Source organism: Macrobrachium rosenbergii, chromosome 15, assembly GCF_040412425.1.
Source record: "Macrobrachium rosenbergii isolate ZJJX-2024 chromosome 15, ASM4041242v1, whole genome shotgun sequence".
In the NCBI taxonomy this organism is placed as follows: Eukaryota; Metazoa; Arthropoda; class Malacostraca; order Decapoda; family Palaemonidae; genus Macrobrachium; species Macrobrachium rosenbergii.
This window is the reverse complement of record NC_089755.1, coordinates 25,786,642-25,802,676: the sequence shown is the minus strand read 5'-3', so window position 1 is coordinate 25,802,676 and position 16,035 is coordinate 25,786,642. Positions and strand designations below refer to the sequence as shown.

At 36.7% G+C, this 16,035-nt stretch overlaps 1 protein-coding gene across 1 annotated transcript in view; it reads right to left on the bottom strand.

Annotated features, from left to right (window-relative positions):
• LOC136846468 (uncharacterized) overlaps positions 1-6,401 on the bottom strand; it is a 10,945-nt gene extending 4,544 nt beyond the window's left edge. The window contains 3 exon segments of the mRNA XM_067117268.1: positions 1-709; positions 1,644-1,803; positions 6,285-6,401. The exon segment at positions 1-709 is cut by the window's left edge and continues 356 nt beyond it. Coding sequence (XP_066973369.1) covers positions 1-709; positions 1,644-1,673 — 739 coding nt within the window. The 5' untranslated portion in view covers positions 1,674-1,803; positions 6,285-6,401.
• Positions 6,402-16,035: the final 9,634 nt, after the last annotated feature.

Genomic DNA, 16,035 nt, shown 5'->3' with positions numbered 1-16,035 from the left:
AAATGAAAAGTTGTGTGTTCCTACGACACAACCCCTGGTTTTTAATTAAGTAACCAGGTTTGAACAGGTCTGTAAATAAATGATGCTTATCGTAGCTTTTATATTTGTAATGGTCAAAGGGCTCGTTGTAATCATCATTATCTTCATTACCATCCGAGTCATAATAACTGTCACCATCATAGTCAGAATCTCCAGGTACGCTCGCTTCATAGGACTCATGCTTTTGCTCGTCTTTCAAACTTTTCACTGAAGCTGCAAACTTGTTTCGTAATAAGGAATTCTTGTCACTTCCTTTTTTCTCTACTTGTGTGATAGGTTTTGTAATTTCCTTCATGGTAAAAGCATCTGCCTTCTTCATTTCACGGTTAGGAACATTACTCGTGAAAAGGTTAGTTGCATGTACATGAGCACTCTGGCGTAATTGTTTTTGCTTAGAAACCTCTTGATAATCTTCAGCTATCTCGTCGAAGACGTCACTGTGTTTATCAAGTTTCTGATACTCCAGCTTTTCTTCTTCAGCCTCTTCAACAGAATCAGGATTACCTCGAAATGCTGCGAGTTTTCTGGTCAATGGCGATGGGTGGATCCTGTTCTTAGTGTAGAAAGAAGAAGTCTGATGGAGGGGATTTCGGAAATAAGGAGAATGATCCGGTTCCTCTCCGACTGTTGATCTGATTAATTTTCCCCTCCGTGTCGTGGCTATAATTATCTGAAAGGCAGAAATGCTTCATTTCAACGTTCATAAATATTACATGTTACGTATGGTAAATCAATAAATATTCATTTCTGCGTATTTCATATTATGTTTTTGTCCCTTCACCATTTTCACCCGATCATTCAAGGATATATAATTTGCCCTACCAGAAAGCAAAAATCATTGGAAAGTGGTCTACACTGATCTCTATAGCTCGTTGTGTACCATTTAAGATAAATTTCCAACGAGAAGATAAGATAAGTTGCTGTTATCGGATAAAAAAACAGCGAGAAGACGCGTGGCTATCATATTCTAGCAGAGTCATGATGATACAATGAAAAGCAAAATAAGAGATTGAAACGTGACAAATCATTAACAATTCGTCAAAAAGCATCAGCACATAAAAAATTTTATGCTGCATGCAACATCAGTGTATATTCACATAGATTAACTACGATTCAGAAATTCATTTAGCTTTATTTGATTTACGGATAAATTTAAAATTTTCTTCGAACAAGTAACACAGAAGCAGTAAAAGAAGGGAAAATCTAATTACTATATATACTGTTCCATACACATTCGGCCTTTCCTGAAAAAAGTAGTGCTTCCGTGTATCAAATGCTTAGGGGTGTGGCCTCCGGGTACGTGGAAGACCCTGGCGAGCAACACAAGACCCCATTGTTTACAATGCACTCGAACATTCAAGACATCTCACAGCAATATTTATCCTAGGCTAGGCTGTAAATCTCACAGCTCATTCAATTTATGAGACAGTTCTGCAAAATGAGTCATTCCTAAGTAGTGATCTTAGCAAAAACAATCTTAGAAATTTAGTTGATGAGTAAAGAAATCTGATAGGGTGATGCCTGATTCTTTAACAGGCTACTATATCTATTTCTGTCACGTTATTTTCAGCATGCACAAACTGGATGGAAAACAGAAAACATACCAAAGATGAGAATGAAGAACAACACTGCATAGACCGGCATAGCTATGAGTATAAACAATTTTATTCCTCGATCGAGAGTCATCACCACTGTTCGTCTTTTGTTTCATTTATAGCCGATTGTAATTGCTTCTCCTTCTTCTCTTCTGAGTTTCGTGCTTCCCTGCACGAAGGAAAATTGTAAAAAAAAGCTCAGTATAATGAATATCATAAGCAGCTTTTAACGTTCAAAAGCAAACACCTTAAATGTTTCAGCACCCTGGTTTTTTTTTTTAGTCGAATTGAATCTATACAAGAGTATATCCAAACTATTTCTTTCATTTATCTTTTAAGGTTGAACGTAATGGCACTTGGCTGCTTTAGCTAATTTAATAGCTGAATAGCTTACATCATAATTTACTTTTTGGTCATACATACTATATATATAATATATATATATATATATATATATATATATATATATATATATATATATATATATATATATATATATATGTGTGTGTGTGTGTGTGTGTGTATGTATGTGTGTATATGTATGTATGTATACACACACATATATATATATATATATATATATATATATATATATATATATATATATATTATATATATATATATATGTATGCATATATATACATATATATATTTATATATATATACATATGTATATATATATACACATATATATATATATATATATACATACACACACACACACACACACACATATATATATATATATATATATATATATATATATATATATATATATATAACAGATATCCATTACTTTGTTCATTAAGACTGTTGTGGGCAACACATATTATGAGTGAAACAAAATAGAAACAATACAGTGTTGTAATATTGGATCCTTGAATTTAATTTAGTTAAACATATGGCTTCCTGCTTCTTCATTGCTGTACTATTATCATAATCATAATTGCATAATTGTTGGGGCTATTTCCCATTTTAACGAAAGTAAGCGTCTACACATTACAAGCGTTCAAACGAACATATAAAGTTGATTTATTAACAAATGTATATATATATATATATATATATATATATATATATATATATATATATATATATATATATGTATATGTGTGTGTGTGTGTGTGTGTGTGTGTGTGTGTGTGTGTGTGTGTGTGTGTGCGTGTGTGTGTGTCAAACATGAGCCAAGCACACTGTAGGCCTACCTCTAAGCCACTGCGGGAGAAGACATTGTTCTGCACAATATTAAAAGCTACGGGAAAGGTTCCGGAACCGGCGAATCTTAGATTAAAAGATGGAAAAGATGAGATGCCTTCTGAAGTGAGAGGAGTCATTGGTCTATGGAGTGACTACTTTGAAAATCTGTAAATTCGAAAGGCAGAGAGTCAAAGGTGAAAGCTCAAGACGAGGAAGGGTACGTTGGTGGTACAGGTGTGAGCTCCAGTTTAAGAAAGTTTGTGGAAATGGAAGCAACTGTTGGGGATGTCAGGAGAGCTAGTAACAGGTTGAGGAATGAAATGACACCAGGAAATGATGGGATTGCAACTGAGATGCTGTGGTACAAGGCCTAAAGTATTCTTTAGACCTTGCTGTGGTACAGTGGTGATGGTGCGACTGATGGTGACCAGGGTCTGTAAAGCATGAAAGGTATGGACGAGGGAAAGGTTCTTTAGGTATAGGTGAAAAGAATAACCAATCTATTATAAAAATGTAAAGGCGATAAACGAGACTGAAAAAAATACAGTAGGATTCTAATTGAGAAAATCAGGCAGATGACGGAAGGATTGACAGGAGAAGATCAGTATGGTTTTAGCAAAGGACAAGGGAGTGTGGACCAAGTGTTTGCTATAAAGTGTTATGTGAGAATTTTGATGTAAATCAAAAAGCTGTAAGTTACATACAAGGACCTAATATTGGTAGAATTGATAGAGAGGCAATGTAGAGCGTGTTGAAGATATACGGTATAGAAAGTAAGTTGTTAAGAGTGATTAAGTTTCTAGGATGGAAGTGAAGTATGTGTTAAAGTATGTAGGCAAGAGTTATGCCTCCATGGATGTTTACTATCTTTACGGGCGGAATGATACAGGAATTCAAAGAAAGCTCAGTAGATGTAGGTGGAAAGTTTTGGTATAATAAGATAGGTCATAAATGGAGAGTGAAGTTATTTGATTGAGATCATGAGTAAACTTGTGGAAGGGTTTTCATTTACCCTCATAACCTAAGAACAAGGTGGGTAAATGGAAACCAGGAAGATGAAGCAATAAATGTTAATACGGACGTTAAACTAATGGAAGTAGTGGATGCGTAGATGTATTTGAAAGTCAGTATTATGATGATGGTAGGACAAGAAAAGTGAGACAGAATAGGTAAGGCAAGAAGGTCTCAGGGTGTGTGCAAAAGATTTGTAAGAATATTGGGGTGTATATAGATGCCCAGACGGAATGTAAGATGGGAATCTTCAGTCAGCTCTACTTTGCGGACGTGAAGTTAGTGTGTTGCATGTGCATGCAAGAGAAAGGTTCAAGCTCTTGAGAAGAACTGTTTGTGTGAATATACGTTAAAGATGAGATACAATGGTAGGTGTAGGTGAAAGGTTGAATCAGTATTTGAGACGGTTTGGTAACGGGGTAAGAATGGAGGGCGAATGACATGGAAAGTGCTGGATATAAGGCATAAAAGAGGTAATGGAAAGTAATGCTCCTGAAATCCAAAAGGGCCGTGAGTGCATGTGAGATAGAAGTGAATAGCACAGCACAAGTAGGGAAGACTCGAAATACTGTTGGAGAGCCTTGTATCTTGTGGCTGTATGACGCAGTTAACCTTGTGAAAGTTTTCTGAACATGAGTTTATCACATTTTAGCAGTCCAAGTAAGAGCTTGGCAATGAATATTGTGCCGTATTTTCTCCGAGGCCATCTCCTGCCAAGAAAATAGTTGTATGCTTAATTTTATATTCGGTAAACGAACATTTAAAAAACTTAGCTTGGCATTGTATTCTTTCGCAGAGTTTGGATATGAGGAATGACGTCGATTCATATTGGTGGAAAGTATTTGCACATATACAGGGTGTAACACAAGTTTATGCAAATACTTCGGGAAATGAAAGAAAAAGTCATTTGGAGCAGAAAATGTTCTGTAAAGGTATGCATTTGAAGGCTTCGTTTGTCTGTGAAGGGAATTTCAAAATAACTGTTCAGGCGAGGGAGGCAACGTGAGATCGGAGTAGCATGTGACGTTGGGGTGGGGAGAGTGAATGAGGCAACTGGACTGCTCGTCTTTTAATGATGATTTTTTTTTTTTGCAAGATAAATTTAATGACTAGCTCAGAGCGGTACCGTATGCTTGTACGTATAAAGAAAGTAATGTAAAGCAACATTTATTTGTAATGGTTGAATTCTCGGGCGCTGTCCTACCGCCTCCTCGTCTCGGAATGGGTGAATCAGGAGTTATGAATGACTAGGCCTACGCCTATGCTGGTGTCTGATAAATGCTTTTGAGGGAGAGGGAGAGATTTTTAATAAGACGTTTTCAATCTTTGATCGGTGTCTAATGAATGAACCTTCTTCTGATGGACGGAAGGTTCAATTAGGCTTACTTTTCTTTTTATTCTATCGGTGTCCAATGAATACCATTGATAGGGAGGGAGAGGGTTTCAATGATGCATGTATTTTATTTTGTTCAATATCCCAAGAATACATTTGATCTGGAGGTATTTTATTCACATCGGCCTAATCTCTCCATCCACCTTCTCTAAACCTCCCCACACCCCTACCCACAATATCCTTGACTTACTACGACTTCCCATACACCATCTTACTCGCCCGAGAGCAAGATCGTGTAAGATAAACGGTTATCTTAAAATTCCCCTCACCGGCAAACGGACCTTAAAATGCATATCTTTATAAAACATTTTCTGTTCAAAATTACGTTTTCCTTCGTTTCCCGAAAATTTGCATAAACTCGTGTTACACCTTGTATGTCAACGTTTAAAAGATATACGTAGTATACACATGTAATATATTAAGACACATTAAGAAAAAAAGGACACGGGAGAGAGAGAGAGAGAGAGAGAGAGAGAGAGAGAGAGAGAGAGAGAGAGAGAGTAGTTTTTTTGGTTAAAGAAATATTGTTGATAAGTCCATCGGCCTTTTAGGCCTACTATGCACCGTTGTCGTTGATAAAACTTTTTACTTTTTTAGTACACTGTTTCCACTGTTCCCTGTGTTCATACCATCTAAGAATACATAAAATTTGGTCGCTTTTTAAACAGGTAAATGGTAGATTCTTCAGAAAACTCTGATATTTTACATATTAACATCATGAACATAAGTTTTCATTGATATTTTCAAATTTATTTGTAACATCTTACGTATTCTACAAATTCTGGGAATGTTCACATTCGAGACATGGTGGACATAATTAGTTATTTGTTATCTTAACTGCAACATTTTGTTTTACAGCGAAACCTTTTCTGAACCACATTTTCCGTGGCGTGAATAAAACACAACTTGATATCTTTACAGGAAATGGCTCTGTCACAACACTAGTGTCCTTAAACATTGTCCGAAGACCTTGACGTTCACGTCAGCGAAGAGGAATCAAGTTTACCAAGCTAATGATTTTCTGTTGTAAGAAAAGTTTGACAAATTACTCTGAGAAGCTTGCGTTTTGTAGTCTTTCTTTCTGAACACCAAATCGATACGTGCCAAAGCAAAAACCAGTAGAAATGAGGGAATGTTCCTCTTAATCCACGTAGGGTTGGCAATTTAAACACACTTTTCCTCTTGCTCGAGATACAGAGGAGCCTTTGCATTTCTGTTTAATTTTCCTCGTTCGGTAACGGGACTCGAACAGATTTCATTCCACCGTACGTTTTCTCTTTATTCCCATTTCACAAAGTATCCTGGAGACGGAGGCAAAGGCCTAAAATAGTCTTTTCTGTACAAAACCAACGGCCAGCTTTGAACGGTTAGATAATTTTCAAGGTGACCTCTTTTTCAACAACGGTATTGACATGCAGCAAATAACAAGTCTCAATGTTAATTCACGGAAAAGTTAAAAAAAAAACATTCAACTGATTTTCTGCTTAATATGATAATCATGAACGTGAAAATGTGCACTTTCGTTATTGTTACAGAAACTTTTTATTTTTGGGCCAGGTTTATTAACTACTCCCTATAAAATATGCTGGGCGCAACGAATAAGCTTGAGAGAGAGAGAGAGAGAGAGAGAGAGAGAGAGAGAGAGAGAGAGAGAGAGAGAGAGAGAGAGATTATGCAAGATATCAATCATGTTACATATTATAAAGTTTAATTTTTCGTTGCTATACAGGTTCTCAAAATTTCGTACTGAGCATATCAGCTGATTCTCATTTGTTCCTACTCCATTTGATAAAAAAACTTAAATCAGAGAAATATTCTCATTACACAGTTAATGCAACGCACGAGAAGTTAAAATACTGGAATATAAACTTGGAGGTGAAAATCATCATCATCATCCAGGTGCCATATCCCCAAGGACGTCGGCAATCATGGCTCGCCACTCCTCTCTATTTCCGGCTCTCTGCAGCAACTGAGCTGCAGACATTCTTCCTCCAGTCATTCTCACCAATCCATCCATATATTTTTGTCTAGGTCTTCCTCTCAGCCGACTTCCATTGATTTTACCAGTGAGAGAGAGATGTTCTAGTTCTTGTCTTCTCACTATGTGACCCACAAACCGCATTTGTCTACCTCTCACTGAAGCCAAAAGTTCTCTCTCTAATACCTGCTCATTAGTTTTCCTTTCTGTCCATGATATTTTCAGCATCCTTCTCCAAAACCACATTTCTGCAGCCTGCAACCTCTCCTCGTCTGCCTTCCTCAAGGTCCAAGTTTCACAGCCATACAACAGTACAGACCAAACAGAACATTTCACAAATCTCCTCCTAAGATTCATCGATATTTTTGAGTTGGTGACTAATTTCTTTATCTTACCAAATGCATCTTTTGCCATGGATATTATTCTCCTCCTGATCTCTTTTTCGCATTTTCCATCACTTGTGACAGTGCATCCTAATTAATTAAAACTATCGGTTTGTTTAACTCTTTCAGCATTAATTCTTATATCTGTTCTTGGGGGAATTTCATCTTTGGAGATAACCATAACTTCTGTTTTCTTAATATTTATTGACAGACCTCTTTCTCTGCTTGACTGGTGTAAAGTACTGACTAAAGCTTGAAGTTTATCATGAGAGTCTGCAACAAGTGCTGTATCATCAGCATATCTGATATTATTAATATTGACTCCTCCAACCTTAATTCCTTCCATATCTCTGAGATCTCTCATTATCATTTCACTATATAAATTGAAGAGATCAGGTGATAACACACAACCCTGTCTTACACCTCTCTTGATGTGCCGAGTCTCTGATTCGTCATTTTCTACTTTCACTGATGCCTCTTGATTCCAATATAAATTCTTTATCAATCTTAGATCTTTCCCATCGATATTTATCTGTTCCAATATCCTTATAAGGTCTACATGTCTAACCCGATCAAAAGCCTTTTCATAGTCAACAAAACAAACATATAGATCTTTTTTTACTTCTATTGCTCTCTCCATCAACATTCTCAAAATAAAAATTGCATTTCTTGTCCCTTTATCTCTCATAAAACCACACTGTTCATTGCCAGTCATAACCAATGTTTTGTAATGGGACTGGAAGGTTGTAAGGGCCAGATAGCCTAAAGAAAATTCTTAAGGCCGGCTATTAACGGGAAGAGGCGATGAGTCTAAAATAATGAGAGATGTAGCCTGTGAAGGTTACAAAGCCTCCAAGAAACATCGTGGGCGGGGTCACTGATCACACTAGTATACCCCTTGAACTAAAATGCGCTTTGTACTAATATACCCTTTGAATTAATCCTATCAATGGAAACAAAAGATGAAGAACCCTAAATACTGAAAGCGAAGATCCAAATATAAACAAAGGCATACGTATTGCTTCCGTAAATAGGGTGCAGGAAAAAACTTCTGAACAAGACACTTCTATTCTTGTTGCATAACCTATTTAGCCATAAGATTTCTCATGACTAGCTGTTAGAAAACTGGGCAGTTAATATATTGATCGAATTGATAGGTCGAGCTAATTTTTTTTTTAAAGAACTGAAGATTAGGATAAAATAAACGACACAGCAATAGGTATGCAGCATCTGTTTCAGACATGATTTCTCACTAACCCAGTTTTTGTTCAGGGATAGTAATTTTGTTTATTGTAATTTCAAAGCGGGGTCATTGATCACACTATAATATACGTTTTTAACTAAAATACGCTTTGTACTAATATATGCATTGAATTAATCCTATCAATGACAACAAAAGATGAAGAACCCTAAATACTGAAAGCGAAGATCCAAATATAAACAAAGGCATACGTATTGCTTCCGTAAATGGGGTGCAGGAAAGAAATCACTTCTGAACAAGACATTTCATATTCTTGCTGCATAGCTTATTTAGCCATGAGATTTCTCATCACTAGCTGTTAGAAAACTTGGCAGCTAATATACCGATCGAATTGATAGGTCGAGGTAAAAAAATTTTTTACAAAAAGAATTGAAGATTAGAATAAAATAAACGACAGAGCAATAGGTATGCAGCATCTGTTTCAGACATGATTTCTCACTAACCCAGTTTTTGTTCATGGATAGTAATTTTGTTTATTGTAATTTCAAAGCCGAATAGTTGTAATATATAGCATTACATGTATATTCACACGAGGAAAAAAAGACGCCCAGATGACAAACAGAAGTTAGCCAGTAACAAAAATGTCTTAAGTTGACCAGTAAAAATATTTTTTAAAAAATCACAGAATATAAAAACTACGATGCATTACCTTTTAAATGCTAGGTAGTTATGAAAAAAAAAAAAAAAACTAGAAAAATTTTCTTAATTGTTGAACCCCATTTTTGCTTTGTGACATTTTTCTTGGATTGTAACATTTTTTTTATAGCAGAAAAATAATTTTGATGTCATTTAAAAGCTGATTAGTTGTCTCTTATCATAATATGTTCAGAAAACGAAAGCAACAAGATTAAAATGTTTAGATGAATTTTTTTACATTACGTAATAACAGAAACCTTGTTGGTTGGCATAATAAATCTGCCAAAAATAAATTAAAGGTAAATGATATAGTTCATTGTTATTTAAACCAGTTATTGAATATTAAAGCAAAAGAAATAAAAAAAAATATTTTATGATTCTCAATCATAAAGTTTGACTCTGGGGATAAAAAGGGCTTCGCAATGATTTTTTTTATAGGTTAGTGTAAAATGATATTCCATAGTATGCAGTAAAATGATTTAGGCCACATTTTGCAGTTTATCATTATAATTTATTGTGTGTTGAAGAAACGACAAAACCAAAAATACAAATGAGGAATTGAAGTTAGCCTACATCACAATTATCTTAGTTTGTTATAAAAATATTCACCAATAATAAAATAAGCAATCCTGTATGAAAACCAGCTTAGAGTACGAAATTCCTTACCACTGTCATAATGTTTAGCTGTACATATCCAAGTTGTCTTTGGTTAGAGGTCACAAAGTGCTCTATTTAGGGGAGAAGGATGATGAATATGGCTCTCCAGACCCTTTTGGTTATAGGTAAAATTTGACGTAATAGCTTCACTAATTTGACTTAATACAAATTCATATACCTATGAGTTACATGTCTCAGATAAAACCCAGCAAAATGTAAATGGATTAGACTTACATGTAGTCATGTTCAGAATACCATTCACATCTTGACTAACCTTAAAAGCAGCCAAAATTGCTATGGGCTTGGCTTCAAGACTACTAACCTTCAGCTTGAAACAGAGGTGGATGGAAAGGCACCAGGGGCCAGACATGTCTCAAAAATCAGCCCTGGCATTCAATGGTAGCATCAGGCCATTTTAGTGATGACAATTTACACAAACCCAGTACACAATTATTGTTCACTTTCGTCACAATACTGTGACTTAGGCATAAAAGTAAGTAGATAATAATGGATAAAAATTTATTCCAATTATTCCTGGAGATTATGAAAAACTGATTTTCAAGGAATAAATAACATTAAACAAACCATTCAGAACGAAAAGTTTTCTCAATATTCAGTAGCAAGGTACACTCCTCCAAAATCTGTGACATCCTGTGTCCAAGTGTTAGGTTCTTTGTTGCACATTATGCTTAGCCTAGGAAAGTTCTTTTTTCATCTTAGTACTGCATTCCATCCATTGATGGGATATAACGATTATCAACCCATATGAATATTGTCATATACAAGTACTGTAACCACGTTTACTCAAAGGACTAAAGAACCTTCACTCTTGTTTTTGATTCTGGATGCATAATAGCCTATGCCACATTACCTTCATCTCATAGAAAGTAACATATTTTTTTCCTCTCTCTCTTTATGGGAAATACATTTACTGATGAAAAGGAATGTTTGTTGATAAGCTTATAATGTAAAAGACAGCATTGATCTTTATATTTGTGTATAGTAGAGTATACCATATAAATACAGTAGGTACCTTTTCGGTACACTTACAAATGTACATCTTGAGTGTATTATAATCTTTACAAATTTTGCAAGCAAGCACCGGGGAGAGAGAGAGGGAGAAAGACAGAGATTTATGTAACAACAACTTCATGAACAAAAATGAATCTGAATTACTGTAACCAGCACAGCCAGTTTGAATCAGGCATTTGGTTAATACTTTAAAGCAATGGATTATTCTGTCAGTTTGAATCAGGCATTTGGAATTAATACTTTAAAGCAATGGATTATTCTGTCAAGTTATTTTCCTCTCAGGAAAACAGTCTTATCTTTTTAGAATTCAAATCAAATTAAATTCAAGAGGTATTTGTGACTTGAGAATTTTATAAAACATTTTAAGAATCAAGAATGATATTATCAGGAAAATGAGTAATTTGGGATTCTCCCCTTCAGGCAGCTGCTAAAAATATGGCATGATAGGGTCGAAACAATAAACAATAATCAGTGAACGACCACAAATTCATCAAAAGATTACAAACAATTTTCCTCTCAGTAAAATATATTTTGACATTCGTATAAATACCATAAAGTAAAAATGATTAAAATGTCTTGGCACGTTTCTCTATTTTATGTGATGTTAATATACACTGGCGCCGATTTTAAACGCAATATTAAATTTTGATAATTCAAGAGGAGATCGACAGGAGCCTGGTGCCGCATTTGAAAGCGGCTTTGTTCTGGTTGCGGTCCTCTCTGGATGCTGGGAAGTGTTTCCCTTTTCATCCTGCCGGAGACGGTTGCGGAAAAAACCTCTCTTTCATGCCCAAATGAACGAGCAGGGCGGCAGGCAGTTGGATCCTTTCCGATCAAGACCTGGATCGTTTGGCGTTGACGTGAAAAAAAAAAAAAAGGTCCTCGACAGGCATGGTGTAGGGGTGAGCGATCTGGTTGCGTACCTCCGGGAGGAGCTGGCGGTGATGGGGGGCGGGCGCGGCTGTGAAATCATGCTCGCCCTTTGACAGCTGGAATAAAACAACTGCTGGTTAGTTCAAGAGCGTTTTGGAGAAATCCTGGAGCCAATAAAGAACTCCTACTGATACTATGTTCTCTAAAACTACAGTGACGCCGAATAAAACCTGAGGTCGAAACAATAAAAATAATATTTGATAAGGATACATTGTCAGTGAATTCAGGAAAAAAATACCATAAAGTAAAATGATAAAATTTGGGATGACTGAAAATAAGTCACTAAAGAAAACAAGCAATGTAATGGCGCCGCCGAAACACTATGTTTGGTGACTTTACAACTGTACTTGCAATGTAATGATATGTTTGCGCTGCACTTGCATGAATTTGGTAACGGCATGGTTTACATGAAGTCACTGTAAATTAGTGTTCATGATACTTTTTTCTAAGTTTTCTTGCCTTAACATCTCTGGACGTTTTGTTAAAGGGTAGTTTAACAAGGGTTTTAGTTAGTAAAAAGTTCTAATTTAAGCAGTTAGGCTAGGAGCACACCAAGACCCAGGTGTCATAGATGGCACAGCACAGAGCAGGGTTAAATGAGAGCTCACACAAGGATGCATCACAAAATACAGGACTGAGTTTCCTTGTGACTGAGATACAGTTTTCTGCATAACTTTCACTGTATGTCAGTAGGTTCAATGGCCTCATATAAGCAAATTTGTTAAAACCATACAAAAAATACTATCAGAAAAACTATAATTTACATTTTTTCTGCATTTTTGCTTAAGGATAACATTATCTTTATTAGAAAGGTTAAGCAAATCCTTTAACCTATTACACATACTTGCATTGAGAAGGATATTCACAAGTGAACAGTTTTGAAAAACTTGAAAGCAGTGTGGCATAATAAACTGGCTGTAGTGAAAACTTGCTGCAACATACAATTGGAATGAAAAATTTTTTAAGAAGTACCTATCATTTGGCAATATTGTTGCTAAATGAACTTCTTCATTAGCATTAGCTTTGTTATGAAAAGATCTCAGCCATTTTGAATTTTGGGAAAAGTAGCCCCCGTTTTGTTTAATTTTATGACTTTTCATTATATCACCATTGAAGACAATCCCTTTAAATTTCTTCTGAGTGGGATTCACTGGCTTTAGTAGCAAATCCTACTATATTTTCACTTTTCCTTGGAAGTATCCAACTGGGCCATGGAAAGAGGCACATCAGACATTTGCTTAGTTCTATATGGCCAGTGCAACCATAATGGGTACCTAAGATAACTTTCCTTAGACAAAAGAAGACAGCTCTTGTGCACTGCATTTATCTTCAATGGATGATAAAAAAAAGTGACTCTCCCTTTTGAAAAATAGTTCTCTCATGGTAACACCTTACACCCCTGAAAGGACATAAGGCAAGATCTTCCTCATAAATTTTTTTCTTGCCAGACTTTGCATTTACAGCAAAATCAGGTGATGACTGTTGGAGTGAGAAAGTTGTCTGAGTCTTAGCCACACATTCTTGATGTGGTGTGATACCCTATCAAATAAGGCTTGAGTCTACTTACTCTCTGAACAGAGATCAAGCTAACAGGAAGGCTGTCTTCAAATTTACATTCCAAAGAGACAAAATATAGATTCACACTCATCATTATACTTGATGACTAAAAATAAGTCCTATGCTGGGGGTTTTGGTAGAGCTCTCGTTTCAGGTGCTAGCAGGCATGTCATATCTCATTTGCAGAACCAAAATCAATAACTCTGAACTCAAAAGACTTACAAGACAGCAGGTCTATACCCAATTATAGTTGAAACAGACAATTTCCTCATTCTATGTAAGCATCACAAGAAATCTGCAATGTGGAAATGGTATTAAGAGAATCAGTCACTCAAACTGGGCCAACTACAAAACATCATTGTCCCCAACACAATTTTGTAGTTGAAGCCTCCTCTAGAGCAATGGTGATACCTACAGCTTCTGCAGAAAATCATCTTTCACAGAGGCTTTGCTTAATAGCCTCCAAAAGTGCAACTGGAGACGTTGTAGTTATGATGATAGTGAAGTAAGCACAGTTGTTGCAGTAACTTTTCCCACATTGACAGGATCCTTGTGTGGTCTGCTACATGATCCAAGAGGAGCAAAGAGGGTCATAACTGTGTTGGAAGTATTGACCTTGAGGAACAATGGAGGAAAAGCACAAGCTTTGATATTGTAACAGGTGACAGCAAAGATATCTATCTCCCATGCTACTGGATCTGGGAATGCTGAATAGCAATGCAGAAGGCATTTGTTGCTGCAGGTTGCGAACTTTGGGTGAAGGGACCATTCTGATGATAAAATGAAAGTCTGCTACAACATTGTGCTTCTCTGAGACAAACCTCAGGATTAATGTAACACTCTGCTCTACTGCCAAAATGATTTCTATGGTCAGCATACACACAGATGAAGTTCTTGTCTTTTCCTCATTGTGGAAATACACTAGTATACTTTGGTACAACTGTCTAACATTATGTGAAAAATTCTGCCTGTCAAATGCTGGGCAAAGTTTGAATGCCCAGGAAGACTGGTCTAACCTCTAACAAGTTGACATAGCTTACCGAATCCTTTGCTGACCTGATGTAACTAAATCTGACTTTTGGGCATCCCATCTCTCTTCTGAAGTGTCTGAGAACAGTAACAGCTCAGGAGCAGGTGGTACTTGAGGGACTTCTACTTAAAGGCTGATTGTCTTGCCACCATCTGAGGTCTATCATTGCTTCCATAGAGATCTTAACTGGATTATCCCTTAGGTCTTTGGATGATGCCTAATGGGAGTTAAACTGGAGCCAGAAGTTTGAGAAATTGATGTAACCTCTGGATCCTGTCCAGAGTTGGTATAGTTAAAGCAGTCGAGGTATCCACTTCCACACCAGAGTACACAGCTGTCTTGGATGAAAGCAGGTCTGACTTGGGCCAGTTGATAACTAGACCTAGCAGAAGGCACAAGATGGTGAGGATGTGAAGATACTTTCTGACCTTCTTCAGTGAAGAGGGCATTATCATTCTGTTATCTCTGTACCTCACCAACCTGATATCCCATATGTGAGACTAGGTAGCAACCAGTGATAACATCCATGTGAAAATTTGAGGGTCCATCACAAGGATGAAACATTTACCCCTGAATCAAAAGATCTTGCCCCACCATAAGAACTGTAGGTGTTTCCTCAAGGACTGAATCTGCACCTGAAAGTACACATCCTTCAGGTAGGTTGACACTAGGAAGTCAGCTTTCCAACCCCTAAAAGAAGGAAGGCACTCACTGGAAGTCCGACAGAACTACTAGTGAGAGGCTTCCTAGACCTCAACCTCTTCCCACAGGAGGAGGAAAAGAAGAAAGAACTAGACAACAAGGAGGAGGAGGAAGAACATAAGCAATTGTGTTTCTTCTTACTTCATCCATTAATCTTACTCTTCTTGGCTCCAGTAGAAGACATGTCAAGGTAGAAAGTGGCATTGGAAGAGTACAGTCTACACTTGATACCATAGGGGTATCCCCAGTGGCAAGATGATCACCACAAGAGGACAACAGCATGAAGGACTATTGCAGAAACAACAGCAGGAACAGTCGTGACAGATGAGTAGCTTGGAATGCCAAAAGGAAACGTATTCAGTACTCCAGTGAAGCCAACAAAGCATTGATAAGAGGTGGTGAATCATGAACACACGCCACTATCTCACTTTAGGAAGAGCTCGACATGCACACCTGGGTCAACATGGTTGGACAGCGCAATCCCTTTTGAAGAAACAGGCAAACATCTTTTGGCTACTGCTGCCCACTGTGAAGGAGACCAACCAGCATACTCCTAGCACCAATGCAGACCAACAAAACTGGTTACGGTATCAATAAAGACATAAAGCAACCAAAGCAGCTTACATTCTTC